General features: G+C 52.4%; 1 protein-coding gene and 1 long non-coding RNA gene across 3 annotated transcripts in view; one reads left to right on the forward strand and one right to left on the reverse strand.

The window, feature by feature from the left end:
- Positions 1-25124, forward strand: part of TSPAN14 (tetraspanin 14) — a 58186-nt gene that overhangs the window by 29894 nt on the left and 3168 nt on the right. The window contains exons 2-7 of one of the 2 annotated variants that reach the window (XM_004765282.3): positions 2479-2576; positions 16285-16335; positions 18245-18391; positions 19898-20068; positions 21982-22107; positions 23223-23267. In XM_004765282.3, coding sequence (XP_004765339.2) covers positions 2496-2576; positions 16285-16335; positions 18245-18391; positions 19898-20068; positions 21982-22107; positions 23223-23267 — 621 coding nt within the window. In that variant the 5' untranslated portion in view covers positions 2479-2495. The remainder of the gene's footprint in view (positions 1-2478; positions 2577-16284; positions 16336-18244; positions 18392-19897; positions 20069-21981; positions 22108-23222; positions 23268-25124) is intronic. The other variant, XM_013062910.2, reaches the window with a different exon arrangement.
- On the reverse strand, positions 8117-10866 carry LOC123393013. Its single transcript, XR_006607718.1, has 2 exons — positions 10818-10866; positions 8117-8407 (listed from the first exon to the last, which is right to left on the reverse strand). It is a non-coding gene; the product is annotated as an uncharacterized LOC123393013 (long non-coding RNA).

Below are 25124 nucleotides of genomic sequence, written 5' to 3' on the forward strand. Positions count from 1 at the left end.
TGCCCAGGGAGTACTCTCTGGGACTCTTGAAGTTTGGGGTACCGTGCCTAGGCAGCCTTCCCCGGTTTGTGGGGCCCAGTTCTATGGGAAAGTTATGGCCATCCTTCTAGGCTTCTCTAAGAACCATGAAGAGGAGGCGGTGTTTGACGATTCCAAGAAGCAGGATTATCTTGTCCATAAAAAGGAACAGGGGTCTACCTTTTAGAACATTTTCCTGACTTCTGGGCCATTTCTGGCCAAGTTGACAGTTCTCTCTCATAAACTTGCCTGAGGTTTTTTTTTTTGTATATATATATATATATATATATATATATATTTATTTTTTATTAATTTTTTATTTTTTATAAACATATATTTTTATCCCCAGGGGTACAGGTCTGTGAATCACCAGGTTTACACACTTCACAGCACTCACCAAAGCACATACCCTCCCCAATGTCCATAATCCCACCCCCTTCTCCCAAACCCCCTCCCCCCAGCAACCCTCAGTTTGTTTTGTGAGATTAAGAGTCACTTATGGTTTGTCTCCCTCCCAATCCCATCTTGTTTCATTTATTCTTCTCCTACCCACTTAAGCCCCCATGTTGCATCACCACTTCCTCATAGCAGGGAGATCATATGATAGTTGTCTTTCTCTGCTTGACTTATTTCGCTAAGCATGATATGCTCTAGTTCCATCCATGTTGTCGCAAATGGCAAGATTTCATTTCTTTTGATGGCTGCATAGTATTCCATTGTGTATATATACCACATCTTCTTGATCCATTCATCTGTTGATGGACATCTAGGTTCTTTCCATAGTTTGGCTATTGTGGACATTGCTGCTATAAACATTCGGGTGCATGTGCCCCTTTGGATCACTGCCTGAGTTTTAAGTTAAAAAGTTTTTTCTCTATATGCATGAAGCCAGTCACCTGTAGTTGGAGAAAAACCCAGTGCTTTGGGGGTTTTGTCTTGTGTGAAACACAAATGAGTGAATGTTGGTTCCCTTTAGGTAGTTGCCTACCGCCAGGCATCCCGACCCTACCTCTGGTCTGTGTGCTGGGCTGTGGCTAGCACAGTCCTTCTACCTTTGCAGGCGGCCCTTGGTGCCCGGGCTGATACCTGGGACGTTAGGCTTGTCAGAATCACCGGGGAATTTATCAAACATGCCAATTCTCGGCCTCAACCTGCACCTACTTCTCAGGACCTGCAGAGGGTAGAGCCCTCAGATCTGTATTTGGAAGGAGGCATGTGATGCTGCCAGCAGGGTCCCTCAGCACCAGGGACACTAGGGATCAGTTTGTTGAGGATGCTGAGGCCTTGAGAAGGCAGGAACTTGCCCAGGGGCCTGTTGTGTGTCCTGTGTCCATGGTGTCCCTTGGTGCCTGGGATTGCATTCGTACTCCCTTCTTGAAGGGGACTTGTGTGGAAGTCCTGTGCTGAGGGCGCGGCAGGGGCTTCTGGGTCGCTGTCCCCTTCCTGGCTGGTTTTGGAGGCCGGATGGGCCAGACTCTCCCATCACCCTCTGAGGGAGGAGGTGAGCGAATGGTGGGTCCAGGCTGCTGCGCCTGTCAGTGCTGCCCTGTGGCCAGGAGGGTGAGCGGTCACAGCACCCATTCCAGAAGGGTGGGGTTTGCGTGTCCCTGCTTGGCATCACTTGCTCAGAACATTACAAGCCCGTGGTCAGTCCACCGAGGCCACTCCCAGGAAGGGATTTTGCAGCAGCCCTTTCTTGACAAGGTGGCAGCCGCTGGTTTCTTCCTGGCAGTTGTGGGTGGGTTGTATCTTCAAGGCCTGAGTAGCCTTTTCTGTTTTTGCCTCCCCCCTGCACCCCCACCGCCCGCTCAGCCCCAGAAAGTGGGAGGAGAACAGGGGCTGGGGTGAGTATTCTCCTGGGAGCCCTAGGTCCTGCCTGCCCCCCAGGGATCAACTTGAGACCCCCACCCCCTTCCCCACCACAGAGCCTCTGTTTCGGCAGCAGGGGGTGGTGGAGGATAAGGGCCCACCTGGATTGCTGTTGGGTTCCAGAAGGAAAGTAGTAGGGGCACCTGGCTGGCTCAGTCGGTTGAGCATCTGCCTTTGGCTCAGGTCATAATCCTGGGGTCCTGGGATCAAGCCCCACATCGGGACTCCCTGCTCTGCGGGGAGCCTGCTTCACCCTCTCTCTGCCTGTTGCTTCCTGTGCTTGTGTTCTCTCTCTCTCTCTCTCAAATAAATAAAATCTTTAAAAAAATAAATAAAAGTTGGCATCCTCCATTCTTTAAAAAATTCTCTTCTTCTTTTGGCTGCTTTTAGAAAGTTGACTTAGCGTGATTCTTGCCCAGTCTGTAGCTGGCACTGATAGTAAAGTGATGCCCGGACTCATGCAGGAACACGGGAACAATTTGGAGACTTCTAAAGTCTGTGTGTGAGCCTCACCTTGGCTCTTCCTGGGGGAGGAGTTTTGGGGGTTTTGCATCCACACGTATCGTCTTACCACCCCCTGTCTGCCCACAGGTCCCGCTTCTCGGAAGATGCACTATTATAGATACTCTAACGCCGAGGTCAGCTGCTGGTACAAGTACCTGCTCTTCAGCTACAACATCGTCTTCTGGGTAAGTCCCTGAGAGCAACCTTTGTCCCCTGCCTTGTCCTTTATTCAGTGGATCGCATTCTTCATGCACTGCCAATTGGCGAGACCTGCTGTGAGGCTCTGGGGGAGAAGGCGGGCAGGGCGAAGAGCCCCTGCCTAGGCAGAACCAGTGACAAGTTAATGCTATACAACAGGCTGCTAAGTACTGTGATGGAGATAGCTTGCGTGATCAGAAACCAGGCTAATGGACCCCTACCCCAGCCTTGGAGGCTCAGAAACACTTGGAGCTCTGGCCCACATGCAGGTCTGCTTTCCGCCTTCCCTGCCCTGGGGATGCTCCCAACGAGACCTTGGCAGCGGGGCACTTTGTGCCCCTTTGACTATGAGCCAGGCGCTGTTCTGCGCTCTGGGAGGTAAGAGTGCGCAAGGGCAATAAAGCCCTTTCCTTATGGTGCTTGTGTTTAACCAGTAATGACATTAACCTCCTGAGCAACAGAGCAGGGAGGGAGAAGCTTCTTGGCTAGGGAGGTCAAGGGAGGGCACTCCAAGGAGATGACTTAAGGGCTGAGACCAGTGTACCCGTGAAGACACAGCCAGTAGGGGTCTGGGAAGAAAGCTGCAGGCTGGAAGAGCAGCATCTGCAAAGGCCCTGAGGCAGAAATGCACTTGGCATGTGCAGGGGACAAAGAGAAGACCATGTCGCTGGAGCTCAGTGAGTACAGGGGGAGGGGACACAAGTGAGGACAGAGACATGAAGGAACCAGGTCATGTAGGACCTTACAATGCTCAGTAAGTAGGTGGAATTATTTCCTACTTCTTTTAGTAATTCTTGGTCTTGGTAGGTTACGAGTTTTAGAATGATTCTGGAAAGTGAAGGGATGGGTGTTGGTACCATATCCTGAGAATTTTGGGATAGAAGTGTTAGAATGGTCTCTTGGCCACATGAACATGTCCATCTCCCATGTCTGTGACCATCCTAGAGATGAAAGTCTTGGCCACATCAGAGAAGGTTGGGGGGGGCAGCTAGATGAAATCACGGAGGGGGAGTGTGTTGACTGAGAAGAGCAGAGGTGTGACTATGGAGTCCTGGGTTGCTAGAGGTGAAGCAACCTCTTCCTTGAAGAGGGAAGTCTGCTCCAGAGTTGGCTGTGAATAAGCGGGCTAAGGGGAGGCCAGGAGACTCTGTATTGCAGAAGCCTTCCAGGTAGAGAGGAACAGTTAGCTATGCACAGGGAAGTAATGTAGGATGAGGACAGAAAATTGGCATTGGCTTTGAAGAGGTAGAGGTTGTTGGTGACCCTGGTCAGAGCCGCTATGTGTCCTGGTTGGGGGGATGGAAACCCACCTGGGGTTGGCTGGGGGGCCAGCGGGATGTGAGGCAGTGGAGACTGTGACTCAGGATGGTTCTTTCAAGGACTCTTGCCTTAAAGAAGATCAGAGAACTCGGGCACTGGCTGGAGATGGTCAGGGCATCAGGGGAGGTAGCACAGCATGTGTGTGTCACCAGTGGGCCCAGTCCAGGGAGAAGCAGACACTGAGTCTTTGTGGGTGGGTGAGGGGACGCGATCGTGCACCTACAGCAAGCGTTGCTGGTCAGCTTCAGGATTTGGGGGGGGCGTGCATAGAGAAGGAGGGACAGAGTGATCGGCCTTCATGCCACATTTTGCTTCTACTGCAGATGTTACAATGCCCTGTTTGGACCGGAACTCTTGCAAACAGGGCAGATCACTAAGACTTCTCAACTTTTACCTTTGATTTCATATAGCATCATCAACTCCTGATGATTTATCTCAAAGTTTTAGAGGGTTTCTGTTCTGGAGAAACAGGGTGGGTTTCAGTGGCTTGGCCACTCACCCCACATATTTTTCTTTGCCTGGATAACCTGTCACCAGCAACTTCATCATTTCCCTTGAAATAAGGCAATATAGGACAGTCGATGTGGTTCCTGTGGGATTTTCCTAATGAGAGGCCTGTGACTGCCTCATTCGTGCTGTGTATGGCTAACTGGACCTGCCCTGCTCCCTCCCTGGCCCCACCTGGAGGCCCTGCCCACCAGCCCAGTGTATGGCAGAGGGCCCCCTGGCCTTGGCAGGCAGTCTGACACTTTGGTCAGTTGGATACCCAGGTGACATGTTGTTTTCTCCCACCCCCAGGCTCTGCTTACTTGGTCTTGTGCCTGTCCTCTGAAGGTCATCCTGAATTTTGCAGCGAGAGCAAAACTTCTCACTGCTGTGGCTGAGGGCCGGCTAATCTCCATTTCTTCACATTCTTTTCAGAACAGATTCTTTGCTCTTGGGAAGCTTCCCAACTTGCCCAGTAGTAACAACTCGGCAGCACCAGATTCGAATACTGGAGCTCCTGGATCCGGAATGGTAGCAAGTTTGCTTGAGTGAAGGGTGCTACCGTGTTACTCCATTCTGCAGGATTGACAAGTGTGTGGTCAAGAGTCTGTTTCTCAGTTGGTGTGCCCGGGGGCCAAGCAGGAAGGGACAAAAGGAGCAGTCAGGGAAATGAGGCACAAGAGAGCTGGGGGGGAGAATAACCCAGATGCCTCCCTTCGGGGTCCTTGGCACTGATTGCTCTCTTCTTCTGCACCAGAGCTCAAGTGTGTGGTGAGGCCTGAGAAGCGGGGTGCAGGGCCCTCTGGGAGACACAGGGTAGGTGCAGTGGGAGGCCCACACCCAGGTGCCGGGCTGGACTTGCACCCACACTGAGTGGTCCTGAGGAGGCTTCGTGTTTTGGTGAAATGCTGATGTCACAGACCTGCCTCCTGCCTCCCAGAGTTGCTGGAAACATATACAGTCATGTGCCAAGCCTTACTTCATCTGCGAAGTTTTCTCTTTGAAATGGAAGAAGTAACCAAAATCAAACGATCTAACAGCCCCCCCCCCATGTTCCCATCACCTTGCTTCAACATCGATCAACTCCTAGCTGATCCTGTTTAATTTATATTCCCTCCCCACACCCCATTCCACCCGTTATTTTGAAGTAAAGCATAGATAATCATTTTGCACAGAGAGTTTTTGTGTTTGTTTTGTTTTGACGAGGGGACAGTGAACAGAGGGATGGCATTGCAGCTTTGTGGGCAGACCTGGGCTTGGCAGCAGGTTCAGATACACGGACAGCAGCCTGTCGTTTCTCTGACCCATGCTGGGAGCCAGAACAAACAAGGCTGTGTTGAGCACTTTGCCCCGTTCAGAATTATTTGCATACTGACATACTTCATAGCCAATACCTGCACACTCTACCAGGGTTTTTAAAGCTCTCTCCCTCGGTTCACAGCTGAGATTTTCCCAAGGGACTGTTAAATACTCTCTTGAGAGGACAAATGGGGACGCAGTCAGTGTCTATACGGGGTGAGCAGGGAGCTGGGCTTCATAGGGTTCATCGGGGAAACAGTACTTCTAGATGACGGAGTGTTGTGAGGGCATAAGCACTTTCTCCTTAAAAAAATGTATTTATCGATGTATGTATGTATGTACGTATGTAGGTTTCATGCCCAACATGGGGCTTTAACTCATGACTCCGAGATCAAGAGCTGTGTGCTCCACTAACTGAGCCAGCCAGGTGCCCCTTTGCCTTTTTTTTTTTTTTTTTAAAATCATAGTCATTCTTTGGTTTATTAGTGAGCTCTGTTTCAAGTGCAGAATGTCATTTTGTCTTAAGAAAATGTAAATCAAGGGGTGCCTGGGTGGCTTAGTCGGTTGAGCATCTGCCTTTGGCTCAGCTCATGGTCCCAGGGTCTTGGGATCCAGCCCGGGGTCTGCTTTTCCCTCTCCGTCTGCCCCTCCTCCCTGCTTGTGCTCTCAAATAAATAATTAATTTAAAAAAGAAAATGCAGATCAAAATGGCAAGAAGATACCATTTTGCTCCCATCGGGATGGCTATTATTAAACACACAAGCAAACACACAACGCCCACCAAAATAACAGATGTTGACGAGGATGTAGAGAAATTGGAATCCCCGGGCACTGTTGGTGAGAATGTAAAATGGTGCAGCCACTCTGGAAAAGAGTATGGAGGTTCCTCAGAATGTCAAAAAATAGAATTACCATAGGATCCAGCAATTCCACTGTGGACATAGACCCAGAAGAATGAAGAAGCAGGGTCTCAGAGAGTAGTCTGCTCACCTGTGTTCACAGCAGCATTATTCATAACAGCCAAGAGACAGAAACGGCTCAGGTGTCTACCCACAGATGAATAGAGAGACAGAACACGCTCTGTGCATGCAGCGGGATCTTTCTCCGCCTCAAAAAGGAAGGAAATTGTGACACACATGCTACAGCACGGGTGAGATCCAAGGATTTCATGGCAAGTGAAATAAGCCCATCACAGAAGGACAGATCCTGTGTGGCCCCACTTAGAGGCGGTCCCGAGAGTAGTCCGGTTCCCAGAGATGGACAGGAGAGGGGGGTTGCCAGGGGCAGGGGGAGGGGAGAAGGGGAAGTCAGTATTGAGGGGGTACAGAGTTCCGGTTTTGGTGGCACTGTTGCTCAACACTGTGGCCATGCGGAGTGCCACTGAGTCGGCCTCGAACAGATGGTTCAGACGGCTCGTTCCGTACTGTCTTTGCTTTCCCACGATTCAGATTAGAAACCTGTCTCCTCTGACTGGCAGAGGACGGGCCGCTGGGAGAGGGATACCCTAGAGGAAGGGCTGCGGGGGGTCCTGTTTTTTGTTCTCGCCCCACCTGGTGCCACCAAGAATTCGAGCCCTCCTGGTCTAGCCGAGTGAATCCCCTGGAGGGGACGATTCAGAGGATGTCTGCAACCGCAGGATCGCTTCCCACCACCAGCTTCGAGTTTGACCTGTGAAGGTTCAGATGAAGCCCTTGCCTGGATCTATTTCAGAGGCGGATGAACGGTGAAGAACTGAGGCCCCTTGTGGCACAGACAATGAGCCTGTGTTCTGTGGACAGGAGAGCCCCCTGCCCCTGGCCTTCTCGGAGACGTGGGCAGGTTTGAGCCGAGCCGCTGTTTTGCTCTCAGGGAGTGCAGGAATTAGCTTTGGAGCCTGTAGGTGAAAGGGGAGCCACAGGCGTTTGTACTCTGTGGCCAGCGTGGCTTCGGGTCCCTTCCTTCAAAGCCACAAAGACCTCCCAGGAGCAGGGCGACAAGTCAGGAAACTTTTAAGAGTGAAAGAGCGGTTATTAAGAATTCTGCCCGAATGACAGGCCTGTCCCAGGCAGACCGGGATAGGTCTGAGAGGCAGAGCAAGTCTGACCGGGAAGGCGTGAAAGGTCAGCTCCCTCCCCCTGCCCCCAGCACCTTTGTGGATAGAGGATCTAATTCTCTTTGGCCTATACGGTGTACCTTCTTTGATAGGGGGCTCCCCACATCCCGTGTTGAGCTCAGGTCTCTGCATCACTCTGATCTAGAATGGCCCTTATCTGAGCTGAACTCTTTCCATGTAACACCACATCCCAAGGCTTGACCGCCCGGTCTCAAACGCAGTTTCTCTGCTTCTGTCTCTGGGTAATGAGTACAAAGAGAAAGTCTAGGGCTTTAATAATGTGTGTAGTGAAATAAAAATAATATTTTCACTTCCATTGCTGAGAAATGATAACTGTTTCTCTTCAAGTTTTATTTAACAAACGTTTGTAGTTGCATGGAAATTCTAGAAGACTGCACAAGGCACCCCAGCTTTACCCCGTCCCGTCCACGTGCTCCATCCTGTCTGCAGTCGAGGACACTTTCCCATCTTTGTGAGAGCAACCTTGCGGTCATGAGTTCTGTGTTTTCATGTCAGCATCTGCTAGCATAGAACGTTCTAGGTTGCCACATAGTCTTCTTCTTGTATTTTTGGAAATTCCCATATTGGACATTTCGGTTGTTTCCAATTTTTTTTACTATCCTAGATAAGGATGCAGAGATTAGTTTGGTATAGTACAGATTCTTCCCTTTGGGCAAGGGAAGGAAATTATTTGCTGGGATAGATTCCCAGGAGTGGGATTAAATGGGTCAGAGAGTGTGTATGTTGTTTTGACCTGGCTGACACATTTATACCGTCAAAATTACTTCTCTAGAAGGGTTGCCCCAATTCATAGGAAATAGATCGCCTTATCTCCTGGGTGTGTGTATGTGTATTTTTCCATAGTTGCACTTTCCAAGACCAAGGGCAAAGATTGCTTAATCAGGGATTCCACTAGAACACCCTGGTGCTACTCCCTGCGGGGCTTCAGCTCCTGCTCTCACTTGGGCATGTGGGAAACCAGGATCATCAGCAGGGTTTTCTAGTGGAGGCTGTTCACAGTACACTGTGGTCATTGCCAAGTGCACATGACTATTATACACTCCCAGGATTAGGGTCAAGTCTAGCCAACCAGTGATGTGTGTAACTCTGCATCCTTCCCTAGTAGATAGCTGGCATGACCCGTCTACTGATTTGTCTTGTGCGCAGGAGTGCCCTCTGTTCCCATCTTGGTTCCCATCTTCCCATCTTCTTCTCTCTCTCTCTCTCTTTTTTTTTTTTTTCACCCAGAAACACTTTTAAAAATACCACCTCTATTGAGGTGTAAATTTGATAGAATAATACTTACCCACTACCAGTGTGTAGTTCGGTGAGTTAACAGCTGTATACTCCCATGGAACCCCTGCACCCCAGTGAACATATAAAACCTTTCTATCACTCCCGAAACTGTCCTGGGCCCCTCTGTAGTCATTCCCTCTCACCCCATCCTCAGGAAAACCATCCATCCGCCTCCCATCGCTCTATGTTAGAATGGACTCTTGGATCTGACTTCTTTTAGTTTAGATGGTGCTTTTTCTGTTGTTCTTTTGTTCTGAATTTCATTGATATCTTTAAAGACTTTAAAAAGTATTTTTAAATTTTATTTTTGAAAAATTATAGTAAAGCATACAGAACGATTTAGAATTGTAGCCATTTTTCCATGCACAGTTCAGGGGCCTTAGGTCCATTCATATTCTCCTGCAGTTGTTACCACCATCTATCTTAAGTCTGTTTCATTGATTTCTGCTCCTATTATTATTATTATTTTAAATTTTTTTTAGAGAGAGAGAGAGAGTGCGCCTGTGCAATCAGAGGAGGAGGGGCAGAGGAAGAGAGAGAATCTTAGGCACACTCCCCATTGAGTGCAGATCTCGACACAGGGCTTGATCTCACGACCCTGAGATCATGACTGGAGCCTCAGTCAAGAGTCAGAGGTTTAACCAACTGAGCCACCCAGGTGCCCCCGCTCCTATTTTTATTTCCTCACTTCTGCTTTGGGATTACTTTGCCTTTTTTCTAGCTGTTTAAGGTAGATTAGATCATTGATTTTAGATCTTCTTTCCTAGTATGGGTATTTGATACTCTTTTCTGCATCTCACGCATTTTGAAACATTTTCTTTCATTTGGTTAAAATATCTGGTGTATGTGTACTCTGTATGTAATGTGTCCTTTCTTCCCCCTCCTGGCTCACTTCCATAGTTTCTCTTATGATACAGGCTGGTATGGTTTTCTTTGTTTATTCTGTTTGGGGATCATTGGGCCTTTGGGTTTGTGGGTTTATAGTTTTCATCAGATTTAAGACTACTTTGACTATTATTTCTTCAAATATACACCTCTCCCTTTTCTTCAAATATACATATTTCTTCAAATATACATCTCTCCCTTTTTCTTCTCAGATTGCTTGTTATTTCGTGGGTCACTGAGGCTCTGTTCAATTCCCCCACCCCTCCCCTTCAGTTCAAATAGTTTCTTTTGCTTTGTCTTCAAGTTGACTGATCTTTTCTCCTATAGTGTCTAATTGCTGTTAAACCCATCTAGTGAATTCTATATTTCCACTGTTGTATTTTCTATTTGTAATAGTTCCATTTGACCTTCTGTTTTCTATTTCTTTCCTCATTATGTTTATATTTCCTTTTAAATCCCCAAGGGTGTGTACAATGATCTGTTTTCATGTCTTAGCTAATTCCACCTTCTCTGTCATGTTTGTGTCTTTTTCTAGTTACTGAATATTTTTCCTTGTTATAGATCACATTTATTTCCCTTCTTGCCAATCTAGTAAATTTTTGTATTTTTTCTGGTAAATTTTTTATTTTAAGTAGGCTCCACACCCAACATGGGGCTTGAACTCACAGCCCTGAGATCAAGAGTCCCACACTCTACCTACTGAACCAGCCGGGCACCCTGTCTAGTAACTTTTGATCAGATGCTAGATATAGTTTCTCATTTAAACATCCTCCTGTTTCGGTCAGCTCAGGCTGCCATACCAAAATACCATCAACTCATTGACTTAAACAACAAAAATGTAATTTCTCACTTTTCTGGAGGCTGAAAGTCTGAGATCAGGGTGCTAGCATGGTTGGGTTCTGGTGAGGCTCTCTTCCTGGCTTGCAGATGGCTGCCTTCTTGCCGAGTCCTACGTGGCAGAGAGAGGTCTGGTCTCTCTTCCTCTTAATAAGGATACTAATCATGGAGGCCCCACCCTCGTGATCACATCCAGCCCTAAATACCTCCCAGAGGCCCACCTCCAGGCACCGCCACATTGAGAGTTATAATATTCCATCGTGGGGATGGATCCCTTGGGATTTTGTTTTTATGGTTTCAGGCTATTTATTATGACCTGTTCCAGTCATAAAGATGACCAGGTTGGAGACTTGAATTATAGGGATACCCAGGGTTCGTGGGACCAAGCTGAAGGAAATCATGTCTTTGGTCCCGAGGTCTACGTGGTTTTAGTGTGAAAGTTCAGCACAGCATTCATCAGACTGTGGCTCACAAGCCTGGCTGGATCTTGGCCAGGTTTTGCACGTACAGCTTTATTGGAACACAGCCCTGCCCATTCGTTAACATGTTATCTGTGGCTGCTTTTCTGCTATAAAAGCAGAGTTGAGTGCTTGAAACAGACATCAGCACAAAGCTGAAAATGTTTACTGTCTGGCCCTCTACAGAAATGTCAATGCTGGCTTCATATTTCGGTTTTGCCCCACTGTTCCTCACTGAACTGTGCCGGCAGTGGAGACTGTGGAGACTGGGGTGAAGGTGGGGCTGAGGCTCAGTTGGGGTTCCTTCTCTCCCTTGCCTGGAGGGCTGCTTCTAACTTCCCTCAGATGACTCTGCCCTTCTCCTTCCTTCCTCTTGAAGGCCTTGACACAGTCATTCCTGGGCGGGGCTTGGTGGGGGTCGGCTGTCTGTTATCTGGAAACTCAGAGACATCTGTGGAAACTGCCCCCAGAGCCCTCTGGGTAGTCTTACCCCTCCTCTCCGGGGCCCCTAGCATCTGTTTGCTGGCTGTGCTGGAAAGGGCACACACACTTCTTATTCTCAGAGCCACCCTTCCGGCAGGAGGAAAGCTGGTGTGTGATAGCTGTGTGACCCCATCTGAGGCACCACCCGGCCTGGGCTCCGCTCCCCACTAATGAGGAAGCTGGGCTCCAGTGTCCCTTCCGGCTCCAGACCTTCCAGACTTCGAGCGAGAAGTGGCTTAGTTTTTACTCTTTGAATGTGGGACTGTTTGAAAGTGGCCTTCCCTGGACTCTGTAGGGCTCAGAGTGGCTACAGTCCTGAAGGGCGAGGTTTCCTGGCCCGGAGAGAAGTCTTGAGACTCACTCTCAGCCCCCTGGGCTCTCAGGGTCAGGTTGAGTATAGAGTTGTTGTCTTAGGACAAAGGCTAGGGCTGGGTTACTGGGGGGTGCGGCGCAGAGAGTCAGCAAATGCTGATGGCATCTGGAAGGCCCCTTGATGTCTCTGTTTTGCTCCCCCCCCTCCCTTGCAGGAGGGCAGGGCTCCCCTGGACCAGCTCCATGTCCTGGGGTAAGCATGTCACTTGTGTTACACTTCCTCCAATCCCTGCAACCCTCCTATGACCTAGGAAAGGTCATCCCTGTTTTGCAGAGGAAATCATAGGCACAGAGGAGTTCCTGGGCTTGGCACAAAGTCCTGTCGCCAGGAAGGTGCAAAGTAGAGATGGGAACCAGGTCCAGCCGACTTGGGCTGTGTGTTCAGCACTACTCTGGTCTTGAGTCTGGCTTACTCTTGGGTCTCCTTCTGGCCCTTTCTCTGGGACTCCCATAGGCAGCCCTTTGAATGTCAGCCTCTGGCAGCCAGGGGATTCGCAACAACTAGAGGCCAGGGGGCCGGAGCTGAGAGGGTCGCATTGCTGTTGGTGGTTTGCCTTGAGCTCCCTGCTGGAAAGCCTCTGAGGCCTGCAAGAATTGCCCAAGGCCTTTTACATACATCGAAATGCAGTCTTGCAAGAGGCGGTGGCCATTAAACTGTGAGGGATGACGGGCTGCTTTTAAGTTGCTTGGTGTTGGAACCCTCTGCCCATCCAGCAGGGCCCAGACAGGTGTTTGCACTTCTGCTGTCGCTTGAACCTGTTGGGTGCAGTGCCACAGGCTTGCTCACGTGGTGAGTGGATTCCGTGGGGCTTCTAGCCTAGAGCGGCCCCAGAATAAGGGGCCTTTGCCTTGTGGGGAGGGGTCAGTAATGTTTACAGTGACGCCCAGGGAAGCTCTACTTCCTGGCCACCGAGTGGGACACAGAGTGACCCTCACCACCTGCAGATATGGGGTGTGGGCTTCAGAGTCACACAGCCCGTAAGCCCCTTCTGCGGAACTCCCATGCCACAGGTGCCCATCCTAGCCCCCCTCGGTGGGGACTCAGACTGCTACTTGTCTTCCTGGCCCCCGTGGGTGGTGGGATAAAGTGCTGTCAGGAGGGTCGGAGACACCCCGGTTAGGTTTGAACTCTGCCACTGGCTCCCTGTGTGCCTTTGGGCAGAAAACCAAGTCACTGTACCTCTGAGCTTTCCTGTTTGATAAAGGGTTAATAGTACCACACACCTGTGATGGGGTTTGAGAGGGGCCCTTTGAGCACGAGAAGTGTTGAATGCTGGGCTTGGCACCCAGGAAAGAGTGGTACCACCTTCCATGGTGACCACAGTGGACGGCAGACCTGACGGCCCAAGGCCGGCCTCCCTTTGGGCTTAACGGCAGTCCGGCCCTATCCGTTGGGAGGGGATTTAATCAGGTCATAAAAGAGAGACAAAGGAGGTTACTCTCAGGCTGGAAAGCACCCAGCTGAACTGTCGTTCCCAGATGGTTGGCCACCAGGGACAACAGCCCAGCCCCACAGACCATCTGCTCCAAAGAGATCCGGGGAAGGGGCCCCATGGGGAGCTGGGTGAAGCTGGCACGTGTCTTGGACTGGCTCATTCACAGGGCTGTTGGGTGAGCTCCCAGACAGGCCACTTCCCCTGTCTGGTCCTCCCTCAGTCTTCTCATCTCTAGAATTGGTCCCCAAAGTTCCTGCTTGGGCCAGTGTTCACTGAACCCATGATCTGACATGTGACCCCCCTCCCCCACCCTGCCTGTGTTTCTGGTGCTAGTTCGTGTTAGTTCTTCATTTAAAACAGAATGGAAAAAAACCATGAGCACTTTTCGTAGTGCCCAGTCGTTGGGAGAGAAGGGAATCTGGGCTGCAGTGGGAGGGAGCTGGCCGGGACTCAGCTGGGGGTCCTGGATGGGCAGATTTCTCTCAGGTTTCTCTCACCGGCCACCACGGTGCCAGGTGGGAGGGAGGCTGTCATGGGAATCCGTAAGGCAGTTGCTGCAGTGCCGTTGGGGACACAGGGAGGAACAGGGAAGGACAGCCTCCATGACAGCCTCCTGTTCTGACCCCGAAGCCTCTGTGTAGAGCTTGACCATGGACGTGAGCCAGGCTGGGCTTTTGCTCGGCCCCCGTTTGCTCTGGATGCATTTGGAGGGCATGAGGTGTAGGTTTTCTGATCTAAACAACTGAGTGAGGTGGCCATGGTGCCGTTTAATGAGAAGGACAGGAGTTGGCAGGGGCGGGTTGGGGCTGGGACGTGCGAAGACTGCAGTGTTGTCAGCTAGGTTCCGAGTCACATGGACATTAGGTGCGGAGATTCGGGTGTGTGGGTCAGCTGTGTAGAGAAGGTCTTCCAAGCCCTGTGATTTTGGCCTTTTCTGGAGAAGTTGGGGGACGGGGAGGGGTCCCAGACAGAGCAGTGAGCGTCACCAGCGCATAGAGGTGCCTGGAGGAAGGCGAGCCAGCAGGAGAGGCTGAAGAGTGACCAGTGCTTCGTGTCCCCAAAGCTGACCAGACCAGTGCAGGAGGGAATGACCAGCTGTTTGGTCAGGTCAGATAAACAGAAAGAAGACTTGACCTCCAGCTCTGGCGAGAGGGTGTCACTTGAGGAGTGGCGGGGTGGGAAGCCTGCCAGATTCAGTGGGCAGTGATAGGTCACCTTCGGGTTTGCCTGCCCTACAGTGTCAGAAGCTTGGGGAGGCAAAGGAATTGCTCGTGCACCCCATCAAGAAGAACCAAGGCCTTCAGCCATGAGTTAATTTCAGTGGGAGGCTTGAGGAGTTGAGAAACTAGCGTGGCATATACAGGACCTCATGTCATTCCCTGGAGTTGAAAGTCCAACAGCATTGGGGGCTTTGCCTGAGTCCTCTGTGCCAACCCCAGTGTAAGAGAGGGGACCTGGTGCTTAGGAGGGCCTCAGGCGGTATTTGCTGAATGACTTGGGACCTAGGCCCTTCTCCTCCACTGCTGGGTGTTTTGATCTTGTCCCTCTTGGGCTCGTCGTGTTCTCCTTTGTGAAATGGACAGATCAGGTGCTGGCAGGGCTTCTTTGGGAGCCAGTGGTCAGGGGTCAGCGAGCCCTCTGAAATCCCATCCCAAATATTGGGCACGTAAGCATTCTCTGAAAGTGGTCTGTGATTCGAAAGAGGGTGTGATCTCCCGGGGTGGTGGTGGGGGCTTTCTTTAAAGGTCCTTCCCTTTCCACTCCGGCCACCTCCCCCAGTCCCCCTGCGGGGCCAGTAGTGAACAAAGGCGGCAGGGAGGTCTTAAAGTGTGAGAATATGCCTTGGAGAGGTGAGTCCTAGGCAAACCTGGCCCCAGTATTTAGTGGGAGGGGCTGACGAAAGGCAGGCAGATGCCAGCATGGTGTAAAGAACTTACACAGAAAAATAGGCAGCTTCATCTGCAGAGACCAGGTATTTTGTTTTATATGGAAGAAATCGTCTCTGGTTTAGAAACTTGTGTGGTGTTGGTGGGGGGGGCTTCCCATTGTGGTAGAGGGGAGTCAGCCTGGTCCCAGTGGGGTGGGGGGTGCTCCTTTTCTGGGGTGAGTGTGTTGTTTCGCACAGGCCTATTTTAATTCTATAATGAATAACCCAGTAACTAGTAATGCGAAGCACATATGTGCCCCTGGTGCCACGGACGCTGTGTCCCCGTGGCAGTGCCCAGGGCTCTGGAGAGAGGCTCTCTGGCCCTGGGAGCCCATGAATGCCCCTGGGGGGCTGTCACAGGGGGTTATGTCTTCCTTACACCGGATCCTGCACTGAAGAGATTTCAGGGGCTTTGGGAATGTGGAAGAAACAGGACAGGGCTGTCACGATATCTCTGACTCCAGTGTCGGGGGCAGACTCTGCCCGGAGATCTTGCTCTCTGCTCTTTGGAGCATGGGGGGCCGTTAGGGTAGGAGTTTGGCCAGATGTTAGGAAGGTAGCTGTAAGTTACCGCAAACGCCTGGCCATCCCTTTGCTCTGGGGTAGAGTTCGTGTCATCTGCAGGGGCTGAGGGCCTGCCTTGCCCCTGGTCCGCCTCCATGGACGTGAGCCAGGAACATCCCTGACTCGTCGTGTGGACGCTCCTCGAAGGAGCGTGTTCATGGTCCTGGTTTTTTAACTCACTCTCTCCCTCTCTCCCTCCTTGCCCACTTCTCCCCTTCCCTCCACCCTTCCCCTGCTTAGCTGGCTGGAGTTGTCTTCCTTGGAGTCGGACTGTGGGCATGGAGCGAAAAGGTAGGTGTCACTGTTAGCAGGGCTGGAAGCATCAGGGAGCCCAGACCAGGTGTGTCAGCTTTCATTGCTCCTTCCTCCAGACTCCCCCGATAAGCATCTTGCCTGGGGCAATGGTTTGTAGGTTTGTAGCCATCGTGGTTGTCGCAGAGGCGCTCTGAGAAGTGTTTACTGAGCTGATCATGAGACCTCCTGGGGCCCTGGGACTGGCTCTGTTTCCCAGTTGTGGGGTCACTGCTAGGGGCCACGGGTGGGCTGGGCTGGGCTAGGCTGGGCTGGGCTGGGCTTTTGAGATCCATGAATGCGGAGAGCCCTCTCTGCTGTTCCCAGAAGCTTCAGACAACCCGGGGGCTTGTCTGTGGTGGAGTCTGGGGTGGGCCTGGGGCCACCTTCTGCTCCTGTCTGTGCCTCTGGGAGCCAGCAGCTCCCTGAACACAGTCGTGTTTGTTCCCAAAGTTCCGTCCTGAGACTGGGAGCAGGGCTGTGTGAAATCCCCCTGGGTGCCCTGTGGGTCAGGGCAGGGGCTTCCACACCTGTGAGCCTCCTTGCCCAGCCTGTACAGGAGACGGGGGGCAGGGGGAGGAGGTGGGGAGACCGGTCTCTTTCTGTGCAGCGGGACAAGGCGTGGTGGAAGCTCTGAGGAGGAGACTAGACTTAGGAGCTGCGGCCCTCTTCTGCTCTGCTGGTGGGTGCACGCCAGGGAGGTGTGAGAGCCTAGGAGGACCCTCTCTCCAGAGAGCAGAAGAGGGGAGAGAGGAGAAAGGTGGAGTAAGGTGCACTGAGCCGGGGGGGGGGGGGGGAGGCAGGGAGACGGTGGGAACTAAAGCATCCTCTTGAGCCCCAGGCCCTGAATCCTCTTATCCCTTCAGTGGAACCTGCCTTGGGTTCTGGGAGATAGAGGCAGGAGCGCTTAGATCTATGGGCCTTCTTGCCATGGTCTTCGGAGCTGAATAAGACCCACCTTGGGGTTTGGGTATTTTCAGGGTACCCTGGAGTCCCCTAAAGGGCAGGAGCTGGAGTGCAATGTCCCTTCATCCTGTGGACAAACCCCACAAGCCTGCGCAAACTGTGACTCATATCGCCACCATGTGGCCATCTCCCGAACAGCAGCAGCTCTGGCAGAGCCCTGAGCAGAGGCCTGGCTACCCTGGGGCCCTAGGGGTCCCTGGGGGCCTGGCTGGTGGCTCCTTTCTCCTTCCTCCTTTGAATCCTGTAGAACTTTTCTGTCAGTTTTGGTTCTTACTAGCCACATGTGACTGTATGTATTTAAGTTAGTTAAAATGAAACATGAGCTCAGATGCTCATTAGGACATGGGGCCATAGGCTACCATTTGGCACAGCGCAGACAGAGAACACCTCCCATCATCACAGAAGGTTTTATGGACAGCACTGCTTCGTCTGCCCTTGGTGGGTGTTTCCAGAACAGTGTGCATACTAAAGCTGTTTTCAGCTCAGGGTCATGGGGTTCTCTACAAACTGAGTACAGAGTAAGCTGTTACATGGCCCGAGGCCAGGGCGAGCCTCTGGCCCTAAGGTGCCTGACCGGAGACCACAGGGTTCCCCAGGGCCCCTGCACTCTAGGCCTGGCACAGGCACCCTACAGTCTCCAAAAAAAGCATGGGGTCGGCCTGGGAGGGACTCAGAGCCAAGGTGCAGCCCAGGATTGCTGCGTGCAAGGGCCCTGGGAGCTGAGTCTGGCAAGGATCTGTGCGCAGAGGGCGCCCTAAGAGGGCAAGTGGGCAGGGGCCACGCTCTGTGCTCTGGCCTGGCTGTTAAGGACAGGACTGAGCCTCAGGAGACAGGTCCCTGTCCTTACTTTAGCTCTGGACATAACCTAGGCCCCCCCTTGCCCCCCAAGACACCCTTGACTCCCTTGACTCTCTAAAGCTGATGCTTTCTCTGCCTCTTTCAGGGGGTGCTGTCTGACCTCACCAAAGTGACCCGGCTGCATGGCATCGACCCCGTGGTGCTGGTCCTGATGGTGGGCGTGGTGATGTTCACGCTGGGGTTCGCGGGCTGCGTGGGCGCCCTGCGGGAGAACATCTGTCTGCTCAAGTTTGTGAGTAGCCCCAGATGCGGGGGCGGGTGGGGGTGTGGACTCTGCTGGGCAGGCTGACCCCTTATCTGGCCGAAGAGGGTTGTAGCTCCTACAGGGCCCCCTGGGCCCCAGCCGTGTGGGGAGGAGGCTGCCCACCGACTGGGAAGGTTTCAGGAAACAGTCAGCTAAGCCGGCTGCTCACCCCTGGAGGAGTCGGGCCGCTCTGGTGTTCAGGATTTGGAGGGAAGCTATGGCTAAGCAGCTGGCTCCTGTCCCCCTCCCTTGCCTCTTCCCTGCGAAGTTCTGAAGGAATTGTTTGTTCGCTACTCGCCTTTGCCCTTCTTGGCTAAGATCAAAAGACGTTGCCAGTAAAGTTAGGAAACCATTTTCCTCCTCCAGGGGGTGTGTGTTGGGATGTGCAACACAGAATCCTTAATTTCCTGGCAGAACTGCCAGTTACTTAGGGTTTAGTTTTTATATTTAGATAAAAATTCATGCTGAAATGCGCTCAGTTAAAATTAAATAGCACCTGGTGGGGAAAACACATCATCGTGTTTTGCAATATATTATTTGTTGAATTTATTAGATCAAGCCTTCTCTTCCCTGGGCTTAATTTAAAAAGCAAAACATGTGTTTTTTTTTTTCTTCTTCTTCTTCTTCTCATTTTTTTTCCTTTTAAAAATATATTTAGTGTATCTTCCTTCTGTGTGAATGGAGGTTAGGTTTTGAAGGGCCTGGTGTGTATGTGTGTGTCTCTGTGTGCGCACCCGCGCGGGTGTTTCCCCTTGTCTTACCCTGAGACCCTCGCCTACCGTGGCCTCCCAGCTTAGAGCACAGGGTGACCAGTGGTGGTAATGGGCAGGGGAACTCACGTACTGCTGGCTGGAAGTCTGCTGGATGGGAGGGGTGCGGCTGTGGGGGGCCCTTGCAGAGGGCCACTGCTGTGGTGGCTAATGGCACTGTGCTTCTGGAGAGGTCTTGCCACATACAGGGGCACTCAGATGTCCTGCATGAGCTGCATGACCTCAAGCAAGCCATGTGCCAGAGTGAGCCTCTGTTTCCTTGTACCTACAGTGGGGGCGGCAGTAGATTTCTAGCAACTTGGACAGTTGTGTGTGCGAGGAGAGTGGTCAGGTGTTGTGTCTGGGACACAGGCTCTGCCCTAGAGGAGCTGGTGGCCTGGTGGGGTAGGTTAGCCCCATCCTTTTCCTGGGATGGGGCTTCCTTGTTGAGGAGGGAGGCTGCCTCACAGGAAGTGGGGGACATAGTGGCTTGGAGCTTTCTGGTCCTTTCACTCGTCTCTTCCCAGTGGTGCTGTGATGGGAGTGGGGGTGCACCACTCCATTTACAGAGGGGGTGGGGCTGCCAGCCAGTCACATGGGATTCCCAGGGGCTCCAGCACTCGTGTCGCAGGGGTGGAGCTCACCCTCTTTGCAGTAGGCATCGATCCCTGGTCAGACGAGGCTTTGTGCCTGGCTGGAGGCCGGAGGTGTGATGACTCTCACCTCTGTTCTTGTCGCCACGCAGTTCTGCGGTACCATCGTGCTCATCTTCTTCCTGGAGCTGGCCGTGGCCGTGCTGGCCTTCCTCTTCCAGGACTGGGTGAGGGACCGGTTCCGGGAGTTCTTCGAGAGCAACATCAGATCCTACCGGGACGACATTGACCTGCAGAACCTCATTGACTCCCTTCAGAAAGCGGTAAGGACCATCCGTGCTGCCCTCCTGGCCAGAGCGTGGGCTTCCCTGGCCTTGCACACTGCCCAGGCCTCGGCTAATGGAGAGCCCGGGGTGTCCCTCCTCCGCATGGCAGGTGGCGGGGAGGCTGTGGGGGGCTGCTCTGGCCTCTGGTCACTTTGACTCTGCCCGTTGACTGTTGCCTGGCCCTGTAGGTGTGTTCGCAGTGTGTCCTCCCCCATTTGCGTGGGGCAGGCCGTCTTGCTGCCCTCGCGGGCACCCTCCTCCAGGGGCCCAGATTTCTCAGGTCCTGGCCACACAGGCGGCCGCAGGTCCCCGGGCACTCTGGGTACCCAGGGGCAGAGCGTCCCCTCCCCGGTGCATGACTCACCGTCTGAGGCTATTCCTGTCCCCTTCCTCCCTGGGACCTTTTCCCCTTCCTGTTCAAGAGGGCAGAGCTGCCTGGAGGAAGCTTCCCCAGATGGGGAGGAATGTGACCTCCTTGGAATATGTCCCCAGGGGGCTGTCTAAGCCATCCCAGGCCTTGGCCTTGACTCCATCTGGCCTCCGCCTTCTCTGTGTGCAGCTGCACCTGGAGGCTTGGACCACTGCCGTCCCTGTCCTGGGGGGGGCCCGTTCCCCGCCACTGGCTGGGGCAAGGCCGTCGTGTGGGCCGTCTGTGCGCTGCCGGAAAACCTCGCTTCCCCAGGGGCTTCACGTGGAACACTTGGATTCTGAGGAGAAAACAAGCAAGCACGCATTAAAAATAACTCTGGTTCACTCTCATGTTGACTAAAACTTGCTTACCCTTACGTTGTGTATCCCGGGACCCAGCAAAACCCACTTTATGTGACCAGAGACACTTCCTGTGTCATAATAGTGACCAGCATTTGTCTTCGAAAATCCCACCTCAGCCATTTCCTCCTGCCCTCACTGAGCCTTCCCGCCGTTCCCCGCTGTCCCAGAGCCGTGGCGTGCCCGGGTGTTCCTGCCCCCCGCTAGCCTCGAGGACAGGGCACTCTTCTCCAGTGCTGTCCTTTCCTCTGGAAAATACACTCTCCAGAGGCATTCAGTAAATTGTGGAGATTCCTCACGCTGAAATATTTGGGAGTCATGAGAGAAGCTGGAACCGCAGCAGGGTAAGGGGTGGGGGGCATGGGATTTTAATCTTAGAAATAAAAGAAGACAGCCAGGAGCCCTGGTGGTTGATCTGTTGTGATCATGGTCTAGGAGGCCCTTGACATCCCTGTGCCATTTTCAGTGTTTGGTTTTACAAGTTTGTAGACGAGTGGTGATTCTGTTTGCAACTACACCAGACAGTGGGGGGTGCAGAGACCCCAGGTTAGGGGGACTGAGCTATGATTGTGTTAACTGTTCACCCTGCTCATGATTCTGGCCTTGGGAGTAGACGTCTAGCAGCTGTTTTTTGTAAAGAGGCACCTAAGGGAAGTAAGGCCAGCTTGGACGTTTCTCTGGGAGGAAGCCCCACTCACTGCCCACAAGGAGGGGTTCTCTTGGAGGATACGAGAGAACTGCATCAGAAATACTGAGGGTCTCCGTGGAGAGTGAGGAATCCACTTTGGGCTGAGGCGAGGGGAAGAAGGAGAAGCCCCAGGGGGAGGAGGGTCTGGACCTGAATGGTGTGTCCCTGGTGAGGCCTGGGGACACTGCAGAGGCAGTCCTGCATGCTGTACCCCGGTGGGGGGGGTGGGATCTTAGATGAGGTTTCCTGGTTTCCCTCTTAAAGGCTGCCTAGGTTACCATGCTTAGCATCTGTGCATGTGGGAGGTCAGTGGGGGGGTGGGGTGGGTGCTGGGTTTCTCTGTGTGTACATGGAGCAGCGCTTCCCCTCGTGTCCCCAATGCCCTGTGGTGGGGTGGTCACAGCCCTGGCTCAGAGCCAGAGCCCCTGACAGTTCTCGACTTTTGTGACCCCAGAACCAGTGCTGCGGGGCATATGGGCCAGAAGACTGGGACCTCAACATCTACTTCAACTGCAGTGGTGCCAGCTATAGCCGCGAGAAGTGTGGGGTGCCCTTCTCCTGTTGCGTGCCAGACCCCGCGGTGAGTCAGCCTGCCCGGGGGGCGTGCAGCTGTTCTGGGTTCTGGGCTGCTTCTGTGCTCCCTCTGCACACCACGCCAGAGTCTGCAGCTCCCAAGTCCTCTGTGTGTAAATCCCAGGCACAATTTTGCATGACCTGCCCTTGCTCTAGTGTTCTGGGTGAGGCAGGAGAAAACCAGTCATGTCCTTCCCTTGAGGGGCTCTCACTTAGGGTGCCTGGACGAAATGCTAGAAATGTGATGAGCCATGGGCCGCCCTCTTCACCACCCTCTGGAGAGAATGCCCTGTGCACAGAACCGGGGTGGGGGGGTTTACTCATCATCTGGGAGTAGTGGAGGCATCTTGCTTTTCTTCTTCACCTGTTCTCATTCCCAGCCCATAGCCTGGGTCTGTGGGTTCCAGAACCAGGGCCCTTGGGGTGATGTGTGAAGGAGCACTGAACATTTGCTAGAACTGAGCCTTTTATAGCTCCTGTGTGCTCGCAGGTGTCCAGTACTTGGCCCCAGGGCTCAGAGCCGGTAGGTCAGAGCCACTGTCACACGACCTACTTCCCAGACCAGGAAGCTCTGGTTTGCTGCGGCCACACAGCCAGCGCCTGATATCCCCACCGTGACCATGAAATACTGAGCGAGTGGAACTTTCCCCGCTCAGGCACTGCCAAACTGTGACCCATGGGCCAGATCCAGCCTCCTCTCTATTTTTGTATGATCTGCGAGCCGAGAGTAGTTTCAGCCCTTTGTAAATGGCTGACAATAAGTGAAAGGAAGAATACTATTTCGTGATGGGTGAAAATCATTTGAAATTTAAATTTCAGTGTCTGTAAATGAAGTTTTACTGAAATGTGGCCATGCACATTCATTTATGTATTGTCCGTGTCTTTCATGCTCCGAGAGCAGAGTTGAATAGTTGCTACATAGACGGGTCTCCTTCACACATACGGTTGGTCAACCTTTGTCCTAGTGTGAAAGGTCAGTTGGCATTGCGATTAAAGGGTGTGAGCTATAATGAAATTTGTACAGGTGTTTGCTGATGTTTGGTTGGGACTTTTCTAGAACCTTCTACCACTGGCTTCCCAAGAGAACAAAAATGACCATATTTTTTTCTGCTTTTCTTACAGCAAAAAGTTGTGAACACACAGTGTGGATATGACGTCAGGACCCAGGTGAGTGCCCGAGGCGTGCAACTTTAAGTTTGTCAGGTTTATTCCCTGTGGTCCAACTTCCCGATTTAGCACAAGTGCAAATTGGAGTGGGTGAGACTTGGGGAGGGGCCGTCTAAGCTGGGAGCGAGCTGGGTAGAAGCCGCTGGCAGCAGGACTCCGGGGAATAGCGATGGGGGTGATTCCCAGCCTGGGAACTGCGGTCACAAAGTCTGGCAGTTGCTGCATTAGTGGAAAGAGGTCAGATGAAAGTTTTGGGAACAAAGGCTTTATTTTTAGTGGCTCCTTGGAGTTCCGTGGGTGTCTGTTCAGTAGGAGCTCAGGGTGAAGCTGCAGGAGCACAGGGCATGGTTTAGAGGCCATATGGAGGCAGGGTGGCAGTGAGGAGGGAGATGGGTCTTGGGGCGGGAGGAAGGCTCAGTTCTCCAGGGGTTTCTTCAGGCCACAGGGGGTGTGAGGGTGGAGAGAAGTGAGTGTCCCCCTCCCCCCAGGCACTGCTTGGTGGCCTTTGGTGGTATGAGTGAGTGACTGCTGTTCTGAAGGAGGGAACTTGGGGGAATCTACGGGCACCTTTTCTGTTGGCCATGGACGCCAGGGATGTGTGCCTCCGGTTTGGGAGGCCCAAAGCCCTTCTGCAGGGACCTCCGCCCATTACCCAGGGACGGGCCTGTCCCAGCATCGTCCTTTCATTGCTGCTTGTGTTAGATTCTAGGGCTGTCATAACCAAGTACCACAGACTGTGGCTGAAACGCGGAAACCTCTCTCCCCAGACCTCGAGGTTAGAAGCCCGACATCAGGGTGCTGGCTGGGCTGGTGTGAGGCCTCCCCTGGGCTTGTAGGTGGCTGCCTTCTCCTGTATGTGTCCCCACATGGTCCTCCCTCTGTCTTTTGGTGTCCTGATCATTTTTTATAAGGACGCCAATCATATTGGATTGGGGCCTATCTGATGACCTTATTTTAATTTGTTTACCTTTTTGTCCATATAGTATTTCTCTTTCTCTGACTGACTGACTTTGCTTAGCATAATACTCTGTAGCTGCAGCCATGCTGTTACAGATGGCAAGACCTTACTCTTTTTTTATGGCTCAGTACTAATCCGTTATAGATATGTAACACATCTTTTTTTCCCTCATATCTAGAGTTTGGGTTCGGGTTAGGGCCAGCATAATGGGGGTTAGGGCTGGGGACAGTGTGAGGATATGTGCCTAGTATCCTGCAGTTCAGAGACTTGTCTGGAGGGATAACTTTAGAATTAGGGTTAGCGTTAGGGGTAGGGGTTAGGGGCTAGGGTATGTGGCTGGCGTCCTGCTGTTCAGAGACCTCTCCGGATGATTCAGGTTAGGATTAGGGTTAGGGTTATGGGTTATAGTCCCACTTCAAACACCTTGTCTCCAAGTGCAGTCACATTCTGAGTTTTAGGGGGACACAGTGCAGCCCCTCGCCCCACTAAAATGGATTACTGTTCCACCAGTATTGCCGTGAGCGAGGCTGTATATGGTGGGTAGAGGTGAGGATGGGCTCTATGTGCTGGCGGTTCTCCGGTGTGCGTCCTGAGCCTCCACTAGGGGTCAGGGTTGGAAGGTGCCTGTTGGCTTAGGACTGAGACTCTGGCTCCTGGAGCCAAGCTTCCCTGGCGGTGCGGGGAGAGGCGGGGATGGGACACACACTCTGGGGATGGGACACACACTCTGGGAAGCCACTGTCCCTTCTTTCCCCAGCCAACTTCTCTGACTCAGAAGATGCTTCTAGTTTCTCTCTTTAAAGCCCCATCTTCCTCCTTGGAGCCTTGAGGGCCCTCTGTGTCCTTCAGATGTGGGCTCTGGAGGTGTACCGAATTTAGTCCCTCTTTCAGTCTGGGGA

Source organism: Mustela putorius, unplaced genomic scaffold (genome assembly GCF_011764305.1).
Source record: "Mustela putorius furo isolate JIRA1106 unplaced genomic scaffold, ASM1176430v1.1 tig00000698_pilon_pilon_pilon, whole genome shotgun sequence".
NCBI lineage: Eukaryota > Metazoa > Chordata > Mammalia > Carnivora > Mustelidae > Mustela > Mustela putorius.